The following is a 23,296-nucleotide window of genomic DNA, read 5'->3' as shown; positions in this document are numbered from 1 at the left end:
GGGAAACAGTGACCTAAGGTATTACAAATTAGCAAGTGCAGCTAAGTGTCAACCCAGCCACTTTCAGCAGGCACTCTTGCCCACCCCAGAGGACATGGGTACAGCATGTCACCATCTTTCTCTTGCCCCTTCTGCTCCCACTCATTACTGAAAGTCTTCCTATTATCCAAGGCCTCCCACAAGCACTGTCTTCTTACATAATCTTGTCCAAACCAACCAGACTGGGCATTGTCAGGTATGCCTAATGATGCTCTGAATCATCAAGACCAGGTTACACCATGCCCATTATCTTCTGTTGGGGAAGGTGGAGGAATATATTGTATCCTTTTTAGACAGATTTCCATCAGAAAACAGTCAAAATAAAAAGGAATATGACTCATCCAATGGGGAAAATTATTTATATGAAACATATTTTTCAATAATGTCAGATAAATGAAGTATTACTATAAATAACTTTAAAATATTTATAACAAATTACAATAAATTTATTTTTTAAATGTATTTAGGACCTATTTTTCAAATTTTTCATCATTTGATAGTAACTTGGCATTTAACACATGAGTCTGCATATTGTGTAGCTCTAAGAAGTAGTACGAGCACAGACTCTGGAGTCAGACTGCCTAGATTTGAATCCTTGTCTACTGGGTACCAGCTATATGACCTTGGGTAGGTTACTTAACCTCTCTGTGCCTACATCACCTCATTGGGAATGATATAGCGCCTTCCTTTTACAGTCAGTGAGAAAATTGCCTGGGACCCAAGTGCTTTATAAATATTAGCTCCTATTTATAACTATAACTATAGATATATATTATTTTTGATTCTTCACTTGTTTTATAACCCGTATTTCTTCCTGCTAAATTAAGAGTTTTAGATTGTGAATTATATGTCAGAATCCCTCTTATTTCAAGCTTTGCTTAGTAGATATTTAAAGAGAAAAAAAATTTTTTTCTACTGATAATTTGTCTACCATTTCTAAGAAATACCACTGGAGGTATTGCTATCTGAGGACAATAATCTGGGGACAGAATGAATAAACTTAACTGTTGTAAATATCTGTGCTCTATTCAAGTGTATTTGAGTTGATCGCATCTTTATCTGACTAAACTCTGCTGAGTCATTCTTTCTTGGATGGAATGTTATTTTTAGAAATGGATCGTTATTCTCCCTCCTTATCTTAGATTGTGTCTTTCTAGCAGACATTAAGGGCAAATGTGAAGAGCTCTTCTGATGCATTATTCAGAAAATCAGAAACTGAAGTTGGTTTATATTAAAGACAATTAAAATTAGATAGATGCAGTGTCTGTGGAGGCAAGATTTTCTGCAGGGCAAAGATTTTTCCATTTTATCTTTTTGTATCATTTTAATGGTGAAAGCACCTGATTTTTAGTCAGACTAAAAGATATTCATCTCCTTTAACTCTCAATGTCAAGACATTCTTTTAACTCTCAGTGATCCTTTATGTGGTTCACAATGTAACTATAATTTGAGATTCAAAATAATGAACTTAGTATTCTTTTTCCTTTTATTTTTCTAGATAATTTAAATGGTATTTATATACTTGAATTTAAATCTAAAGTTCTAGATTTTCTGGTGAAACATACAAGAAAGTGAGGAATGCAGGCTAGGGCAAGGGAAGGAGCTGAGCAAAGATAGAGTTTCAGGAGAAGTTTAGGGCTTTGAAGAACGAATTGCCCTGGAGGACTGCCCCCTTTGCACAGGCAAGGGGGCTGGGCTTCTTTACTCCCACATCAATCAGCCAATGGCTATAGGCCACCAGCACCTTGGAGGGTTAAATATATATGTTGAAAGACCTTGCCTTACTTGCTGGACCTCCTTGACTCCAATCAACTTCGTCTCTATCCAAACTCCAAAACAGTTGTCTCTGATCAGAGCCGTCTTCCTGCCACTTCTAGTCTCTCTCTCTTTCTCCTACCAAACCTGCCTTCACCTTCACAATGACCTCAGTTCCCTCCTCCCTCTCCTTCTTCACCCCTCTGTCCACTCTCCTCAGTATCACTTACTTCCGTAGCCAGCTTTGACTGCATGACCAGCTGTGACACTCAAGCTCTCATTCTTCAAGATACACTACCCCCCGCCCCGTTCATTTGCACAGACTGTTTCCTCCAAATAGAACACCAGTTTCATCTTCTTGGCCTGACAAATTCCTACCTACGTTTTAAGAACTATCTAAAGTGCCATTTCATCTGTGAAGATTTCTTTATTTCACAAAGCCAGAGTAAGGGGCATGAAGTGGGTGGGCGTTTGTTGTTTGTGGGCTTCCCATCATCCATTTTACCCTTCTCACCATCCCAGTTTCCTCTGAGGAATTAGGTCTTCCCCAATGGATACATTTTTATAGGAAGGTAATGAGAATCCTTGTTTTCCCTGCTAGACCCATCAGATTCATCATGGAGTCTTCCTCAACAGAGAGAGGAAGGTCCTAAAAGGATTGGATTCTAATCCATCCCAGTAGCAATGTCTGCCTCTGCTTCCAGAGATACTTTGATTCCTGATCAACCCCATTGATTCTATGAACCTCCTAATAAGTTCCTTTGGCTTAAGTCAATCAGATTGGGTTTCTGTTGCTTACAAACAAAGAAGCCTCCTTTACTCCCACAGCACCTTCTTATGTAGTGCCTACCACATGGCCTTGTAATTTTTGTTAAACATGTTTGTCTCCACCAGGCTAAGACACAATATCTAGCATTGTGTCTAACACATGGTGAGTATCAGTTCATACCTATTAAATGAACGAGTAAACATATGAATAACAGAGAACAAGTTGTCTCCAGCTTTCCTTCTTCTCATTAATATCTGAAACAAGCAAGTGGGCCATTTTTGTTCTAAAGATTTGCTTCTAGTCGTTATGAACAAGAGGATTCTGCATGAATTCCACAATGGCAAGTGACAGGAATTAAGAAATAGACTTGATTAGAGAATTTTACAACTGAAGTATGAGCAGGAGAAGGCATAGATTCCCATTTCTCCCACCATCTCACAGAAAGGTAATCTGGGACAGATGCAAGGTCTACCTACTACACTGTACTTTGAGTACAATCATGAGAAAGTGACCTTGTCAGAGGTGAGCTACTTGGGCATCCAGCTGCCTGGGAAAGTCAGATGTCCAGCACCTGGAGACCTTGGGGGCCCATGGGAAATTTCAGTCCCTCTTGCTTTTAGAAGGTACCCACTGATCTGAGCAGAAGCTGAGTTTGGGTGCATCCATTCTCACAGGGAGAAGGGGCAGCTTGTTTTCCTTGTGATCTGGAGTTGGCATCAGTATTAGTTTGCTATGGCTGCCATAACAAAATACCATACGCAAGGTGGCTTACACAGCAGAAATTTATTTTCTCACAGTTCTGGAGGCTGGAAGTCCATGATCAAGGTGTTTGCAGGGTTGGTTTCATTCTAAGGCTTCTTTCCTTGGCTTACAAAGGGTCACCTTCTCAATGTGTCCTTACATGATCTTTTTTCTGTGCCCGCACGCTCCTGGTGTTTCTTCTGCTTATAAGGACACCTGTCGTATTGGATTAGGGCCCCACCCTAATGGCCTCATTTAATCACTTCTTTAAAGACCTCATCTCCAAATAAGGTTACATTCTGAGGTACTGGGGGTTGGGACTTCAATATATGAATTTTGAGGGACACAATTCAGCCCATAACAGTCCCCAAGTTAGATAGGGAGTAATGATAATAAGACTGCAGAAGTAATAAACTGTCTAGAACTCTCTACAAATTATATCTCTGACAAACAATGAAATACAAATTCATCTAGTTGGAGCACTTTCCACAATTACTGCTGCCTTAAATACTTCTCTGGCACACCTATTTGCCCTTTTATTCCTGATGCTCATCCCCACCACTTCTCAGTCACCTTACAGCCCCTACCAGTACAAAACAGTTGGCCGTTCAAAGGACTCCAGAGTCGTGAAGGTCCTTTACATCAACTTCAGAATGGTCTCCTCAAATCCTCAAATCATTTCCTGACTGTAATTTTCCCCAAATTTGGAAATCATTAAACCATAAAAAGAAAATCAAAGCATTGTCAAGATAACTTTTTCTGATAATTGAGCCCTCTTGTGTTAAAGAAAACTTGTATTTTAATACATTTGGAAACCCAAAAAGAAAATTACACGTAAAGGTAAAAGCCATGGGTAGAAATCTGTAGTGGTAAATCATTTCTCATATGTATATGGATGCAGAGTCAACCTTTCAAAATTTATTCTCACTCTTTGAAAGCATGTTAATAGGAGCAATTGCTATTCCAAACACAGATGAGTAGATTTTTCCCATTATTTTTCCTCTTTAATCATAAGTATAGGTAATATAAAACCCAAAGCAGATATTTGACACTAAACTTGTCCAGTGTTACTAAATTGATTGGATAACTTGAAGCATTCAAAATAATTGTAAAGTGGCTTTTAAGTTTTTTGTGTTTGGGTTTTTTTATAATTTACAAAAGAAAGTGGACAACTCTGATATCTTGTCAGGAAGAAGAAAAACAAGAACCACTTTAAAAGTTCTTTGTTGTCTTGTTAATGAGGCATCAAATCCCAGAATGCCTCTCCTTTAAAATGACTTCAGCAATCTTCAGAAAGAAAAACGGAGCTGGAGGAATCAGGCTTCCGGACTTCAGACTATACTACAAAGCTACAGTGCCAGACAGTATGGTACTGGCACAAAAACAGAAATATAGATCAATGGAACAGGATAGAAAGCCCAGAGATAAACCCACACACATATGGTCACTTTATTTTTGGTAAAGGAGGCAAGAATATACAGTGGAGAAACGACAGCCTGTTCAATAAGTGGTGCTGGGAAAACTGGACAGCTACATGTTAAAGAATGAAATTAGAACACTCCCTAGCACCATACACAAAAATAAACTCAAAATGGATTAAAGACCTAAATGTAAAGCCAGACACTATAAACCTCTTAGAGGAAAACATAGGCAGAACACTCTATGACATAAATCACAGCAAGATCCTTTTTGACCCACTTCCTAGAGAAACGGAAATAAAAACCAAAATAAACAAATGGGACCTAATGAAACTTCAAAGCTTTTGCACAGCAAAGGAAACCATAAACAAGATGAAAAGACAGCTCTCAGAATGGGAGAAAATATTTGCAAATGAAGCAACTGACAAAGGATTAACCTCCAAAATTTACAAGCAGCTCATGCAACTCAATATCAAAAACAACAAACAACCCCAATCCAAAAATGTGCAGAAGACCTAAATAGACATTTCTCCAAAGAAGATATACAGATTGCCAACAAACACATGAAAGAATGCTCAACATCACTAATCATTAGAGAAATGCAAATCAAAACTACAATGAGGTATCACCTCACACCAGTCAGAATGGCCATTATCAAAAAATCTACAAACAATAAATGCTGGAGAGGGTGTAGAGAAAAGGGAACCCTCTTGCACTATTGGTGGGAGTGTAAATTGATACAGCCACTATGGAGAACAGTATGGAGGTTCCTTAAAAAACTAAAACTAGAACTACCATATGACCCAGCAATCCCACTACTGGGCATATACCCTGAGAAAACCATAATACAAAAAGAGTCATGTACCACAATGTTCATTGCAGCTCTGTTTACAATAGCCAGGACATGGAAGCAACCTAAGTGTCCATCAACAGATGAATGGATAAAGAAGATGTGGCACATATATACAATGGAATATTACACAGCCATAAAAAGAAATGAAATTGAGTTATTTATAGTGAGGTGGATGGACCTAGAGTCTGTCGTACAGAGTGAAGTAAGTCAGAAAGAGAAAAACAAATACTGTATGCTAACACATATATATGGAATCTAAAAAAAAAGAAAAGGTTCTGAAGAACCTAGGGGCAGGACAGGAATAAAGATGCAGACGTAGAGAATGGACTTGAGGACACGGGGTGTGGGGGAAGGGTAAGCTGGGACGAAAGTGAGAGAGTGGCATGGGCTTACATATACTACCAAACGTAAAATAGATAGCTAGTGGGAAGCAGCCACATAGCACAGGGAGATCAGCTCGATGCTTTGTGACCACCTAGAGGGGTGGGATAGGGAGGGTGGGAGGGAGACACAAGAAGGAGGAGATATGGGGACATATGTATATATATAGCTGATTCACTTTGTTATAAAGCAGAAACTAACAAACCACTGTAAAGCAGTTATACTCCAATAAAGATGTTAAAAAATAAAAATAAAATAAAATGACTTCAGATGTGGTTCACCTAATCAGAGGTTTCAGTGAGTGTCATAATGGACTGCAAGAGGCACTGTGATACTATGGAGGGGTGTGTGTGTGTTGGGGTGGGGGCTCTAAAGCAGACTCTCCTTCTAACCAGCTTTCCCCATCTGTAAACTGGTGATATGTTTTGAAAATTGTGAATTGTTATATAAATGTTTTAAAATATTATTATTGTAGCAGGTAAATTCCTGTTTCTTTATTTTCCTTAAATACTATAAAATTTACTCTCAGTCTCCATCCCACAAGGCAAATTATTATTGATACTCTCTCTGTGTGTCTTCTCCAAGGTCCAAAGTGTGTCTTGGCACACGTACTCTGCCCTCTTATTCCTGATACTCATCCCCAACAATTCTCAGGCTAGAAAGGTCTGAGAAAGGTTCTGGGGAGGAGGAGGGATCCTTGGGCAGAGCACATTTTTCAGGGAGAGTCTCTCCTCCAATCCTAGGTACACTGTGGTCATCTTGGAGATAGATGCCCATTGCTCATGACATCTTAAGGTTCAGACAAGGGATCTGAGAGCTGAGAGCCTGGTGTCTAAGATCCAGCCTGTAGAATACACCAGGCAACCCCTTCCCTTGGAGGCCTTGCTTCCTGTCTTCTGCTAGCAGGACTTTGTACCCACTTCCCAGACCGGGAACACCTCTCTCCCTCCTACCATCAGAAACATCTGTCTGTCTCCTCTACCCTCCAAGACCTTTCACAAAAGAGAGGAAGAGAGTACTTTTGTAGGCAGCTTCTACCATCTGACCAAAGGTGAGGTGATCTTGAAATGCAGAAGTTAGAAAATGAGAGAGAACCCCAAACTAATATTCCAGCACATTATTTTTAAAATATAAAACACAAAAATAATGTTATTTGTCCTTGTTGGTCCATATACAGTAAAAAAGCAAACAAAGAAAATTTTCACAGATGAAGGAGACCAGCTTTTTAAGATGGGCATCAAGATCCTCCAGCAGTCTAAAAGCCGAAAACAAAAAACAGAGTAAGTCCATCCAGCTACTTAAGCCAAGTTCAATTTCCAGGTTGAGAAAAAGGAACAATCCAAAATCTAATTTGTCATTAAAAGCTTATTGGTATAACAAGTAAGCTTATTTGCCTGTAAGCTTTTGTTTTTAAAAGGATCAAATGGTGTTTAAAGAATCCTACAAATTATCTAGCCTACAAATGGAAGGACTATGTGTGAAATTGTGGTCCCTACACATTAAATGAAAGGCAGAATGAAGGCACTGATCTGAGCATTCAGGCAAAAATATTCTGTTTTGGCTTTAATTGATTCAAATGAAATAAAACATGTATTATTTGAATTAGGGAAGTTATTGTTTTAGAATGCTTTATTCTGCCTAACAGCATTTGTACATCACTTTATGGTTTTCAGAGCACTTTCGTGTATGTGATGCCATTTTATCCCCAGAACAGACTTATGAGTTAAGAAGAGTTTCATTTTTCCCCCTTTAAAAAGTTGCGAACAGAGATTCAAGGATGTTAAAGTGAGGTGATCACAAATGCACAGCTGGGAGGTGACCAAGCCGTGGCCACATGGTCTCACACCATGCCCATTGTTTCTCTTTTCACTTGTCGACTTTGTCTAAATGGGAGGCAGAAATATCTTCTCCCCCCAGGAGAGGGGCACAACTTGAGGTCCTATCAAGTCTCTAGTTAAAACCTTGGGATCAAACTCTGGCTCTGCCATTACTGGTGTGATCCTGAGCAAGTTACTTAACTGCTTCGTGCCCTGGATAATGCAATCAAGCTCTTAGAACAATGTCCTTAGTAATAAGGAGATAAGTGTTTGTTATTTTATTTTATTTTTTTTTTGCTGTTTTTGGATGGAATGTCCTATGTATATCAATTAAATCTATCTGGTCTATTGTGTCATTTAAAGCTTCTGTTTCCTTATTTATTTTCATTTTGGATGATCTGTCCATTGGTGTAAGTGAGGTGTTAAAGTCCCCCACTATGATTGTGTTACTGTCAATTTCCTCTTTTATAGCTGTTAGCAGTTGCCTTATGTATTGATGTGCTCCTATGTTGGGTGCATATATATTTATAATTGTTATATCTTCTTCTTGGATTGATCCCTTGATCATTATGTAGTGTCCTTCCTTGTCTCTTGTAACATTCTTTATTTTAAAGTCTATTTTATCTGATATGAGTATAGCTACTCCAGCTTTCTTTTGATTTCCATTTGCATGGAATATCTTTTTCCATCCCCTCACTTTCAGTCTGTATGTGTCCCTAGGTCTAAAGTGGGTCTCTTGTAGACAGCATATATATGGATCTTGTTTTTGTATCCATTCAGCCAGTCTATGTCTTTTGGTTGGGGCATTTAATCCATTCACGTTTAAGGTAATTATCGATATGTATGTTCCTATGACCATTTTCTTAATTGTTTTGGGTTTGTTTTTGTAGGTTCTTTTCTTCTCTTGTGTTTCCCACTTAGAGAAGTTCCTTTAGCATTTGTTGTAGAGCTGGTTTGGTGGTGCTGAATTCTCTTAGCTTTTGCTTGTCTGTAAAGCTTTTGATTTCTCCATCAAATCTAAATGAGATCCTTGCCGGGTAGAGTAATCTTGGTTGTAGGTTCTTCCCTTTCATCACTTTAAATATATCATGCCACTCCCTTCTGGCTTGCAGAGTTTCTGCTGAGAAATCAGCTGTTAACCTTATGGGAGTTCCCTTGTATGTTATTTGTCATTTTTCCCTTGCTGCTTTCAATAATTTTTCTTTGTCTTTAATTTTTGCCAGTTTGATTACTATGTGTCTTGGCATGCTTCTCCTTGGGTTTATCCTGTATGGGACTCTCTGCGCTTCCTGGACTTGGGTGGCTATTTCCTTTCCCATGTTAGGGAAGTTTTCGACTATAATCTCTTCAAATATTTTCTCTGGTCCTTTCTCTCTCTCTTCTCCTTCTGGGACCCCTATAATGCGAATGTCGTTGCGTTTAATGTTGTCCCAGAGGTCTCTTAGGCTGTCTTCATTTCTTTTGATTCTTTTTTGTTTAGTCTGTTCCGCAGCAGTGAATTCCACCATTCTGTCTTCCAGGTCACTTATCCGTTCTTCTGCCTCAGTTATTCTGCTATTGATTCCTTCTAGTGTAGTTTTCATTTCAGTTATTGTATTGTTCATCTGTTTGTTTGTTCTTTAATTCTTCTAGGTCTTTGTTAATCATTTCTTGCATCTTCTCAATCTTTGCCTCCATTCTTATTCCGAGGTCCTGGATCATCTTCACTATCATTATTCTGAATTCTTTTTCTGGAAGGTTGCCTATCTCCACTTCATTTAGTTGTTTTTCTGGGGCTTTTTCTTGTTCCTTCATCTGGTATATAGCCCTCTGCCTTTTCATCTTGTCTATCTTTCTGTAACTGTGGTTTTTGGTCCACAGGCTGCAGGATTGTAGTTTTTCTTGCTTCTGCTCAGTGTTTGTTATTTTTATCTCTAGTCCTCTAAATGGTAAGTGGAAGGTGTGGAAGAGAAGGCAAGTGTGTCTTGAACCATAATAGAAAGAATGGACTCTGAACCCCCCGACAAGGAGACTTATTTTGTTTTCACACAAATTAGGCATACCAGCCCCACGGGAAGCATCCCAGAGCTGTGGTAACCAGCCCGAGGCAGGCAGCAGCAGAGTCCATGAATTCTTTCTGAAAACTCAAAGCCTTTGAGAAGAGCGTAAGAGTGTAGAGGATGAGGGTGGGGGTGGGACACTCAACTGTGAACCTGGTTATAAAAACATCACAACGTCCATTTTTCAAGCTCCTTCTTTGTGTTAATGTTGTAGGCATTTATGTGTGGGATATTACTCATTGCTCACAATGATACTGTAAGACATAAATTATTATCCCCAAATTATGGAGGAGGAAATGGAAGGTCAAAAAGATTCTGATTTTTCCAAAGTGACAAGAAGAAGGAAGTAAGGGATTTGGTCCTCTCTCTAGGGAAAATTAAATTAGAAGCTCTTTATAAGAGCAAAGGAAACCATCCTCAGCAAAACTCAAGGCTCATGCTGAGCATTCCTGGGGGCTCTCATGATGGGGATGGAGTTAAATCAGACCCCAAACTACAATCCAGCCTGATGGGGAAGTCAGCTCACTCGGGTGCCACTGAGTGAATGAGTAAGGATAGGATTTCTCAAGCTGGCCAGGCTAGATGAGAGAACAATGAGAAGGGCTGTTCTCTGAGATTTCAGACTAGCTCTGTCTATAGCAGGTGAACCCAAGATGAGGGGCCCCATCAAGTCCAAGGAAACCCTAGATTCAGCCTGATGGGACAAAACTACTCTTAGAAGGTTCTGCTTAACCTTGATGCGTGCCTTCCTTTCTGGCTTAAAGGATGGGGAGAAAACCCAGCCCTTCAGTGCAGGGCCATGCAGCAGTGCAGGAACCTTCATGCCTACCTGGTGTCATTCAATCTCAGGTTATTCTTTCCCAGTCTATCCTGCTCCAGTCCTTGCCCAAGAACCCGAGAAGAACAGCTTATTTCTGTAGCAGCATAGATACATGAGAGGGTACATAAATCTGAGTCTCCTGACCCTTCAGCATGTGTAGCAGTTGAGACCTGAAACCAAATATGTTCATAACAAAAGACCCTAGGAGTTTGTGGGCAAGATGGGCGAAATTCCTTCAGTTTTCAGGATGGTCTGCTCTCCACTTAAGCCAGTTACATCTAATATAGCCATCTTTAAGATTCTGGTCAGACCAAAGAGGAATCATATCCCTCCTATTCATCTTCTACCCTCCCCCCTCCTTGCTTCACCGCTTCTCAGATGAGGGTAGCATAAGTTAGAGGGGCTAGTAGAATTTTTGGCTCATCCACACCCACATCTTGGTCTAATTCATTTATTCAGTCTCTTCATATATAGGAAAGGAAAATTGTTGAACAAGTCAGTGCTGTTAGAAGTACAGATATTAAGCAAGCATATGTCAGGGAAACACAAACTTGTCTGAAGGAGTCAAGAAACCTCTATGACATCCCGGGTTAACTGTCATTAAGAATTACTCCCCATCAGTGAAGAAGCTGTGAAGATAAGCTGCTGCCCCACACCAAGTTTCTGATGTGTCCTAGAGATGCATTTAGCCTCCTCCTTCCCCAGCACCCACCCGAGCATCCAATGTCGGATCCTTTAGAGACAATCCAGATACCTAACTGAACTTTCTTTTGGAGATCTGCCCCTGCAGCCCAGTTTCTCCTACTTTTTCACTCTTGGGGATTGCAGTCCAGATCTTAATCCCACAGACTTTACCAACACCTTTCTCCTGCCCTTGGTCCTGCTTCTGGTATTCCATATATCACCTTGGACTTTCCTGACAGGGGACCTAAGTACCCACCCCTCCCTCAGAATCAAAGACACCTAGAGGGGTTGGTTTTGCAAACTTTGCTGCCCCCTGGGACCAGCGACTGGATATACTGCTGACCCCTACAGCCCATCTCAGGTTTCTCTGCCCTGGACCATGTCGGTGCCCTTCTAGTCCCAGCAGGCTATGTGGCTGCAGCAGCAAGCCATGTGACAGAAGAGCTCCCAGGAGTCTGTATCCTGTTGCCATGCCCATCCCTTGATGCCAGACATTTGAATTCATTGACCTTTGAGACCTTCTATTTTATTATTTGCCTTCTGGTCCCCAGAACCTCCGCTTGCTTTGACCATGGCTAATTTCTTGCTTGATCCCCTGGCTTCTTTTTGTCCCACTGGAGTCTACTCTCTGTTTGCCATCCAGGACCCTAATGCGTACCTGGATGTCACTCATCCTGGCCTTTTTGGCCCATTCTGTTCTGCTCCAGCTTTTGATCAAGAGCAGCTTATTCTAGAATCAGCATGGGTAGGGGTATATAAAGCTGAGTCTCCTGATCCTTCTGAATTGGTAGCTGTGGTAGATTTGTGTGTTTGTTCCTGTATTTGAGTCAAGGTCACAGGCTTGACTGATCTTACTGCTACCAAAAAGGAAGTTATAAGAGTAAAAATAAATCCCCAAAGCACTCTCTGTCTCCAACACAAGTTTTGACCTTGCAAGTCTCTCCATCATACCTTGCTACACAGATCAGGTCCGGGTGACTTCTGACCAGGATTCATAAAATGCACTGTGAGGCAATCCTCTGGCATCTATTTTGGTAATCACTAAACTTTACGTGATTTACCCACTAATTATAGGAGAAAAAGTACGATGCTATAAAACTTTAGAATCTATGCAATAGTCCTAGTAATAATAATATTAGCTAAATTTATTGAGTGCTTACACTGTATCAGGCAGTATGCCAGGCACTTCACATGGATTATCTCAATTGAATCTTCCCAGCAACCCTATGAAGTAAGTGCTCTTATTATCCCCATTCCATAGATGAGAGAGGCACAGGGAAGTTAAGTAACTTGCCCAAAGCTCTCAAACTAAATTAGTGGTAGAGCCAGGATTTGAACCCAGGTATTCAGACTCTAGAGCCCTAAAAGCCATAAAGGTTTTGTTTGGTTATTGTTTTCCCACACAGTCTGTCTTTGCTGTGCTGAATAATATGTTCTGTTTTAGAAATTTATTTTGGAATATAAAGGAACTGTTCTCATGATAGTAACTTCCAAGATGCGACATTCCAGTTTTTATTATTTTTAATTGATTTTGATTATATTGTTATGTATTTCAGAGTTCATTTTATAAATCAAATACTCATAATTAATGGGAGTTGCCATGGGAGAGTTCACTATTTTAAGACAAGTGCCCCAATTTTTCACTTCACTTGGTCTATAAGCTTGAATAAGCTTATAAGCATGATATAGCCTAAATATTTCTACTTTTGAACAGCTTCATTATTTGTCAGATATATTTGAAATTATAATCTTAGACTGACCTAGGGCTGAAAAAAATCTACTGGTCTAGAAATGTAATGGACTTTAGCCAAACGGTATTGTTAGTAGCAACATCAGCCAGGTCCTACTTGTCAGAGAGAAGCAGTGTGAAGGGGGGAGCAGCAAGTTTCATTTTTGATAATCACATTTCTAACTTCGTATTCTTCAAACAGAGCCTACAAACTCTTTGCTAAAGCATCTGACATGGGAAACTTGAAAGCTATGGAGAAAATGGCTGATGCTTTGCTATTTGGAAATTTTGGCATGCAAAACATAACAGCAGCTATCCAATTATACGAGTCCTTGGCTAAAGAAGGGTCATATAAAGCCCAAAACGTGAGTTTTGAAAGAAAATTAAACTTTAAATAGCTACATCCTGAAATAATTATAGGCAAATAACATGTGAGAGGAGCTGAGCCTCTACTGCATGAGCCCAGGCCTAGGAAAGTTACTGTAATGCACTGAGTATAATGTTCCCGTCAGGGCAGGAAAGACCAGGAGCCCGGGGCAAATTCTTCCAGCTCTTGAGTGACTTTCAGGAATGGAGCAGAGCTGCTCTCTAATCCACCTTCCCACCATCCACGTCCATGTGTGTGTTCTGAAATAATGTGAGAACTCTGAAGCCCTAACATAGTTAAATTTTATATAAAGTATATTCACCTATGCAAAGAAATATGGAACTAAATCGCCTACCTTAGGATGCCTGGTTTTTACACTTCAAATATTTTATAAGCTATATATATTTCCTTTTCTATTTTAATATGTGTATTTCATTTTATTCTAAGAATAACATAAGCATTTCATAGAAAATCTGGAAAACAGGAAAAAAAAAAAAAGTCCTTCACAAGCCAACCATCCTGACTCAACTACTGTTAGGACTGCTTTGCATTTCTGTTTGGATTCTTCCTCTGTGCATCTTTCTTCTTAAAAACATCATCATAATCACATGTATTATGATTATGATGTATCATTTTGTTTCTGGCTGCTTTCACTTAATGCTATAGCAAAAGTATGTTTTCATGTTGCTGGTCTTCTTAATGAAAACATTTCTTTCTGATCACAAAAGAAATTTATGCTGATTACAATAAAAACCAGCGAATTCAGAAATTATGAGGAAGACACTAAAAGTTGTCTAAAAGCTTTTCCCATAGATCATTTTTGCTTCCATCCAGTAAAGTGTAGAAGCTAAGCTTTGGAGTCAGGCAGATCTAAGTTCAAATGCACTCTACCACTTGCTTATTGGATAACTACTTAACAAAACCCTTTCCCCTTCTTCTGCATGACAATTTGACCTTTGGTTCACTCTCTACTTCTGTTTCCCTGGTAATATGATAGGGGTGAAATGTTAACTATGTTTCTAGGTAGTATTGCTTATTGTTGAAATGACCTCTACTTGGTAAACTACCTTTGGACTGGGAGAAACTGTTATGAACTATAAATACCTGATGGTGGTGATGATTCTTACCGGAATCCTGGACACTATGCCTATGGAGTTGTTACAGGGGGAATATGAGACTTCTATGTCAGGGTGCCTCTTGCACCACCCAATGTGGATCTCATCCCCTTGTGTCTGAGTCATCTGAGGGACCAAAGATGAGGGCTGCTGGAGGACTATGTGACCTGCTGAAAGGACTCCCACAGAAGGGAGGCCTGATGCTGCCCTGCTGGCAAACTGTGATTCCTGTGCTACATCTACCTGAAGAGACTGGTGGCATGTGTAGCCTGTGGGAGTCTTGTGAGTCTGCATATTTATTTGAACCAGAAGTTGGATGAGAGGAACTCTAATGGGTGGGGTAACCTCTCTAATTTTCACCTGTAGAGTTAGGATAATGATAAAACACCAGGTTCTATGTCTATCTGGTTCACTGCTATATCTCTAAAAATTTAGTGCAGTGCCTGGGACAAAAAATATTAGTTGAATGCTGAATTAATTCATGATGAATGAATTAATGGAGTTGTGAGGATTAAAATAATGTGTGAAGGCACTTAATTCCATACCTGGAACTTTATAATCATTCATCATAAATGATATAAATGCAATTATTACTCTTACTATTATTCTTCTAGAATTTTTCCTATAAGTACGTAGAAAATTTTTTACAAAAATGAGACATACTTTAATTGCTGTTTCCTAATCTGCTCTTTACTCACTTAATAATATATCACAGATATCTTTCCCTGTGAATATATCCCATATTTGGTTAATCAAAAATATAAAGTTCCAAAACAGACCAAATGTTACCATCATGACCACCACAACAAATAATGTCACCTAATTCCTTTCCAACTAGTGAATATGTGCTTTATTTGTTAGTGGGTATATTAATTAATTAATTAAGTCAACAGTTGTTTCTTGGACACTTACTATGTACCACACATAATCCTGTTGATGGGGAGAAAAAGATTAATAGGCCAAAGTCCTTATGCGCCAATCTGAAATATAAACAAATAATTTCAGCATAATTTAGGTGGACTAGAGTTAAGGTGTGTATAAAGTGTTTTAGGCACAGAAAAGGGTCTGACTGGTTTTGCCTGAGGCAGGTAGGGAAGGCTTCAAGGAAGAAGCGACATTTGCTCCCAGTCTAGAATATTGGATACAGGCAACATGAAGGATTTGCCCATATTTGAATAAAGTATTTGATGCAAGGGTCAAAGTACTACTCTCAGAAAAAAAAATTCCAAATTAACATAATTGGTACATAAAACATATGGATTTTAGAGCTGAAGTCAGAGTTTCACTCCACATACTCTAGTTAGAATTGTTCTATCGCATGGCCCCAGACCTCCTGTCTATTTATGTGTGTTTGGTCTCAGGAGGACAAGAAGACAAAATGTGGGTGAGGACAGACTTATCACCTGAAAGGCTGACATTGACCTGATATGCAAAATTCAGCCACACTGTTTATTGAAATGCTACAACAGTGGTTGGAAAAAGTCTCTGCCCCAAGCTCCTCTTATGCTGTTCCTGACAACCTGAACACCCGTATTCTTCACTTGGACTTCCCCCTCCTCCCTTCAGCTCCCCGTGATCTTGCAGCCAAAGTGTTATCTGGATGGGCAGGGAGCTTACAGGACCCTGTTCCAGTGCTACAGCTGGATTCTATTCTGAAATTAACTATCATCCCTCTCATCACTATAGGAAAATCTGTTTCTGATAGCAAGTCCTCTTGCAGTTGATTTATCTCCTTGTACAAAGAACAATTAAAGATATTCCGTGGTACAAACAATGCTTTGTTTGATGGCTGGTTGCTGCGACAAGGCTGGCCATGTGCCATATTGATCACGGCTCTTTAACAGGACTGGCCAGGTGACCACCTTTCTTCTCAGGCTGTTTGTGCCAGCCTGATACAGGAATCCAGCCGCACTGCTAGGAAATATTGCTGGGAACTGAGAGGACAACGTAGCAACAGAAATGTGGCTGAAGAAGCTGAAATGTATACTGAGAATGATAATGAAAGAGAGTGAGAAAGATAGACATAAAGATAGAGAGAAAGTGAGAATGAAGACACCTATCTCTGGGGGAAAAGTATAAGAACAATCGGAAATACTGAAATGTTATAGATGGGAGAAGCCTGGAGTGCCAGAGGACTAGTAGAGACCTGATTTAACAAAGAAAACAAAAAAGATATGAACTCAGATTCATGCAGGCATTGAGGGGGTGGGGGAAGAAATGCAGTTTCAGGCTATGTATAAAAGGAAAGCTGGATGGAGGAAAAGAGGCATACTTATTTCTTTTCATGCACCTTGAATGGTTCATCTCACAAAAAATCCAAATAAACTAAAAGAAATCCCAATAAGGGCAATAAAAGCAAATAAGATTGTGAACAGAGTCCATTGAATTGATTTGCAAAGAATCTGTACCTTCCAAATAATGAAAACTATTCATTAATGGTGTAGTCTTCATGAAAATGGTGAAAATTGAGGAAAGAGCAAACAAAAATAAGCCATATTTTAGAGGATGTCATAAGATATTGTAGTATACCAGCTGGAGGTAGATAAATTATGTATTTTTTATTTCTCTGATCCTCATTTAAGGAAGCAGAGATTCAGAATTAGAAAGACTCATTCTTTTCTTGATACTGATGAACTGTTTCAATAGAAAATTTGTCTGTTAATTTGCCAAACAAGAAGGTAGGGTTTAAACCTCATTTGCTTTAAGAATCAAGAAATGGATCATAAATGGATAACTAATAAGAACCTGCTGTATAACAGAATAAATAAAATAAAATTTAAAAATTAAAAAAAAAAGAAATGGATCATTCACATTGTATCACCTTAAAAAACTTAATCACCGTAATGATTATTAGCACTGTGCTACTACTGAAAAAAAAATCATTTTTAGTATCAAATACTCACTTTGATAATTCTAGGATTACCTGTGTAGAGCATTTCTTTTTGACGTTAGTCATCTTTTTGTATTAAGGGTGCAAAAAGGATCTGAGTTTTCCATCAGGGTTGATTCACACTTCTGTTTGGCATGCAATTTGAGCTAAAAGTAATGACCACAGATGCTTTCAAGCCCCGTACAACAATTATAATAATTAAATGCGTAATCTTTTTTCTCTTTTAATAATTCCTTATATAAAGAGAAAAAGGGGGAACATTTAATTTTTAAGTTGTTATTGTGGAACCTGAGTAATTTGCTTTGAAATATACTAAAATACCCTCTACACTTAACTCTTTCCATTCAAATCCCAGTGACTACAACACAGCACAATGGTTGAGTTCAGAGTCTTATAAACAAATCTAATTTGCAGAGCTTGACCTTTTAAAACCACTGAAAGTATCACTGATGTCATCACTATAGTGTAGCTTCTCTTCAACTCACAGCATTTTTTTTCTGGATTAAGATTTAATCATTCTATAATCCATCTCATTTCACCTCAGCCTTATCTCAGAAAAGACCAAAGACCAAAACCTGATTACTGTAAAGTTGTTAGGTAACAATGCCTAAGTGTAAAGAAACAGGACAGCCCTGACTATAATTGGCATATTTACTACATGACAGGCCATAACATCTTTTGTCTTCCTCTAGTGCCTGCCATGCTTTAAGCAGTGGGAAAAAAAAAAAAAAGTTAAGCCCGCCAGAGAATTAATTCAAGATCATCCATTGTTATTTTTCTGCTAAAGAGGGAGGAAGCATTCTCTTTGAGTTGATTATTTGAGGCTGGGAAAATCATGGTTTTAGCCCTTACTTTATAGAATGAGCTTTATACAGAGAAAGCTCTCCATCCCAATCACAGGATGGAAATTAACTCCCGCACAATCCACTACACAACTTCACGACCTCACAATTTTCTCCAAGAGGATCAGGCCGAAAAGTGTGGTAGGCTCTGCACAAAATGATACACTGTTGGTGAAAGCATCTTATAATACAAGCTCAACTGAATAGAACATATCTTCATTTTCTTATATAAAGGTCAGTATATTTGTATACTATCAAAGTTTCTACATAAACAAACAAGATTCTAAATTGAGCAGAATCAAAAATTGCTAAGAGTTGCAAGAAAAATAAATTATTTAGCCAATAATATTGGCTAAAGATATTTTTACAAGGAGCCAATTTAGCCATTTAAAATATAACTACAAGGGTTAGAGGAGTACCAGGATTCCAGATGCTTTCCATTTGTAATAACAGCTTTTATGATCAACTTTCCTGAAAAGGGAGCCTTTGAGACTAAAGAGGAATTGGCAGAATCTTAGATTTTTTTTTTAGTTCATGGATTAAGTAGATTACAAATTATAAACCACATGTTAGAGCTATTATGCTTTTAAGAACTGAACTCTGCAGTCAATTCCCTGGTTTAAAAAGTAAGATAGTTCTTTATCCTTGAAATTTTAATAAAAAGTTTAAGAAATTATTCATTTTCTGTTTTGATGGAATTATCAGACCTTGTTGTATCTTGATTTTAGGGAGACATTTAACAAAGTCTTGCATCATGTTCTCATGAGCTAGATGAAAAAGTAGAAACGTGGGCTTTGATAATGGTAAATAAAGAGTATAGACTAATAGGTTGATGCCAAGGTGAAAGCAAGTCTGGTAATCCGCCTCAAGACGCTGCCTATGACCCTGTGCTCTTCAAATATTCCATCAGCTATTAAGCTGAATGGCTAGTACCAAATTGTTTTTAATTTGAAGCATAGAAAGAAAGGCATATTACCCATGATTTGCATAAGAGTGTAGAATGAACTTGTAAAAATGGTGATAGGAATAATAAAGCTACAAATGAGTAGCAACTTGAAAATATTAGGAACACCAAAACAGACTATTACAATTATGTTCTGACAAAAAATAGTGTTATGACTCTATTGAGAAGAGGAGGAAGGAGAAAAAATAAAGTGATGTAGATGACCTAAATCATCATCTATCATCTAGCAAATCTATAGCTAATGTGCGAAATATATAAATTAACAGCAAGTAGTAGCAACTTATCAGGAGTCCTAATGGTAGTAATTATTAGAAGAAAACAGCTAAAATAATTAAAAGTGGTTATCTCTGAGGAGACAAGTAGGGAGTAGCCTAGAAAGGAGCAGGGCATTGATATTTGTATTTTAAGCCCTCAGAAGTATTGGAATTTTAATTTTTAATACATATACATCTCTTAATTTGATAACAAATATATAAAAAGTTAAATTTAGATATTAACTCTCCCTCTCAAAAGGAATTATGCTTAACAACAGAAGTCCTCTCCCACTGAAAAGAAAGCAGAATCTTTGGAAAATGTCAAATTCCGGGTGTGGGGCAAGAAATGTACAAGATGATGTTGAAACATCCTATCCTACTTGATGGCAAGGACGCTGTCAGAAAATACTAGGATTGAGAATTCCCTGGTGGTCCAGTGATTAAGACTCGGCGCTTTCACTGCGGTGGCCTGGGTTCAATCCCTTGTCGGGCAGCTCAAACAAGCACAAATTACTAAAGCTGGAACAATTGAGCACGAAGATGAATAATGACCACAATGGATTGAAATACCTCAAATGTACTTAAATCCACTAGTTCATAATGATACTTAGAAACAGCACTCTTTAATCACTTTGGAGGATGTTAGAGAACCAACTCTCATTATTTTGAAAACTGGTAAATGGACAGGTTCAAACATTTATTGACTATTCTTCACAAACTATATCTCAGAGTATAGGAGACCAAGGAAAGTTTTTCTTTATAAAATTATTCCAGCTAATAAATGAAGAAGAAATCACAGAATTAGAATGGTATCTTTTTGCCACCCCTAATAAGTCAATGGACCTACGCAGTGGTCATTACTGGCTGCTAACATCACAAAGCAGAAACAAGAAACTATATACCTCCTGATGGAAATACATAACACTTCCTATGAGACAGTCTTGCCAAACACATTACACCTAAGTTTGATCAAGCCTCTAAATCTGACTGCCAGCCTGTAGAAAATACAGTATTGTGATCAACAAAATCCAGGCTAAGTATAACTCTATAGGAGGAGTGACTGGTTTTTTCAACAACAACGAAAAATTACAAGGAGAAAAGACATGGATAAGAAACTTAGATATTAAAAAAGACTTGAGACTTCCCACTCAGTTGCAATCTATTGGCCATATCTGGATCCCAATTCAAACAAACTGTTAAAAAAAGAAGAGAAAAAGTTAAAAGAAAAATAAAGAACATTTATAAGGCAGTTGGGTAGATATAGATACTGACTAATGATATTAACAAATTTATGTTAATGTTTTTAGTGAAAAATGGTATTATGATTTTGTTTTTTAAAGGTTCTTTCTTGTAGAGGCACATACTGAAATATTTACAGATGAAATATATATTGTCCAAGATTTACTTCAAAATAAACTGGATGGCCAGAGAAAATCAGTATGGGTATAAATGAAGCCAGATTGGCCAAATTGATAATGGATAATGATTGGGTGATGGATCATGGGTTTTTTATATTACTTTATTTACTTTTTCATATTCGAAATATTCTGTACTAAAAAGAATACACAGATGGAATAGGTGTTAGACTTGAAGATTAATAACTAAGAGGAAGTGGAATATCTCCACACTCTTCTGGCTTTTGTTGAGCAGTATGGCATTTTCCCCCCAAAATGGCCACAGCAATATTTCCAGTCCACATGCTATTTCAGACCCCTAATCAACATCATCAAAAAGTAGAGTCTATTTTCCCTTTCCTTGTATGCAGGTGGGCTTGTGACTACTTCAAACAATAGAGTTTGCTGTAAGTATTGCTACACCACTTTGAAGGCTAAGTCATAAAAAGGATACAGCTCTGCCTGGCTCCCCCTCTCTCAGGATGCTCACTCCTGGAACCCAGCTACCATGCTGTGAGGAAGCTCATACAATAGGAGAGGCCCCATGTTGCTGTTCTGGCCATTAGTCTCTGCTAAGGTCTCAACAAACAGCTAGCATCAACTGCCAGACATGTGAATGAACCAGCATTCAGATTATTGCATCCCTAGCCTTTGAGTCTTCCAACTAAGGCCCCCATATCATGGATCAGAGAAAAGCCATCCCCACTCTACCTTGGCCAAATTCCTGACCCACTGAACCCTTAGCATAATAAATAGTCATTTTATGCCACCAAGTTTCCTGTTAATTTGTTACACAGCCATAGTAACTGGAACAAAGACAATAACATTCAGAATTAAAAGGGCAGATTGTACTTTTCTCAGAAGCACCAGATGCCTTGGCATCCTTGTTGAAAATCACTTGACCATATATACGAGGGTTTATTTCTGATCTCTCTACACTGTTCCATTGGTCTATATGTCTGTCTTTATGCCAGAACTACAGGGTTTTGAATTACTGTAGCTTTATGCCAGTACCATAGGGTTTTGAATTACTGTAGACATCTAGCTTTGGGTTTTTTTTCCTCAAGATAGATCAACTATTTTGTGAGCTTCCATATGAGATTCTCTATAAATTTTAGGATGGTTGTTTCTATTTGTGCAAAAATGACATTGAGACTTCGATAGAGGTTGCACTGAATCTGTACTCTCTCTGGGTACATTCTAACAATATTAGGTCTTCCAATATATAAGCATAGACTATTTTCCATTTATTTATGTCTTTTTAAATTTTTTCAGCATTGTTTTATAGTTTTCAGTGTACAAGTCTTTCACCTCCTTGGTTAGTTTATTCCTAAGTATTTATTCTTTCTGATGCTATTGTAAAATGGACAGTTAAATTCCTTTTCTAAATGTTCATTGTTAATGTATAGAAAAGCTATTTGTTTTTTGTGTTGCTTTTGTATCCTGCAACTTTGCTGAATTTATTAGTTTTAGCAGTTTTTTTGTGAAATCATTAGGGTTTTCTACATATAAGATTATGTCATTCGTGAACAAAGAATATTTTACTTATCCTTTCCAATTTAGAAGTCTTTTTTTTTTTTTCTTGCCTAACTCCTCTAGCTAGAACGTCCAGTACCATGTTGAACAGAGGTGATGAGAGTACGCCTCCTTGCCTTGTTCCTAATCTTAAAGGGAAAGCTTTCAGTTTTTCACCATTACATACGATGTTAGCTGTGGGCTTTTTATACATGGTATTTATTATGTTGAAGTAATTTTCCTCTATTCTTAATTTGTTTAGTGCTTTTATTATAAAAAGGTGTTGAATTATGTCAAATGCTCTTTCTGCATCAACTGAAATGATCAGTTTTTTCCCCTTTATTCTGTCAATGTGGTACAGTAGGCCCTTGGGATCCGTGGGGGATTGGTTCCAGGACACCCCTACTGACACCAGAAATCCACATATGCTCAAATACATTATATTGGGTGGGACAAAAAGTGCCTTCAGTTTTCTCAGTAAAAATAAAAGACACATTTTTCATTTTCACCAAGAACTTTATTGAACAATGTATTCACCCTTTTGTTCCACTACCTTCTGTCATTTTTCATAATTCCATCTTCCCAAAAATTTTTTTAACATCTTTTTGAGAGCATACTTGCTTTACAATGCTGTGTTAGTTTCTGCTGTAAAACAAAGTGAATCAGCTATACATAAACATATCCCCATATCTCCTCCCTCTTGTGTCTCCCTCCCACCCTCCCTATCCCGCCCCTCTAGGTGGACACAAAGCACCAAGCTGATCTCCCTGTGCTAAGTGGCTGCTTCCCACTAGCTATCTATTTTACATTTGGTAGTGTATATATGTCCATGCCACTCTCTCACTTTGTCACAGCTTACCATTCCCCCTCCCCGTGTCCTCAAGTCCATTCTCTACGTCTGCGTCTTTAT

General features: G+C 38.3%; 1 protein-coding gene across 3 annotated transcripts in view; it reads left to right on the top strand.

Moving 5' to 3' along the window:
* SEL1L2 (SEL1L2 adaptor subunit of SYVN1 ubiquitin ligase) overlaps positions 1–23,296 on the top strand; it is a 122,005-nt gene that overhangs the window by 50,464 nt on the left and 48,245 nt on the right. For 2 of the 3 annotated variants that reach the window (XM_082428609.1, XM_082428608.1), the window contains exons 4-5: positions 7,134–7,236; positions 13,248–13,410. In XM_082428609.1, the coding sequence (XP_082284735.1) occupies positions 7,134–7,236; positions 13,248–13,410 (266 nt within the window). The remainder of the gene's footprint in view (positions 1–7,133; positions 7,237–13,247; positions 13,411–23,296) is intronic. The other variant, XM_082428607.1, reaches the window with a different exon arrangement.

Source organism: Balaenoptera physalus (genome assembly GCF_965194825.1).
Source record: "Balaenoptera physalus genome assembly, chromosome: 16".
NCBI lineage: Eukaryota > Metazoa > Chordata > Mammalia > Artiodactyla > Balaenopteridae > Balaenoptera > Balaenoptera physalus.
The sequence above is the reverse complement of the archived record's forward strand: the minus strand, read 5'-3'. Positions and strand labels throughout refer to the sequence as shown.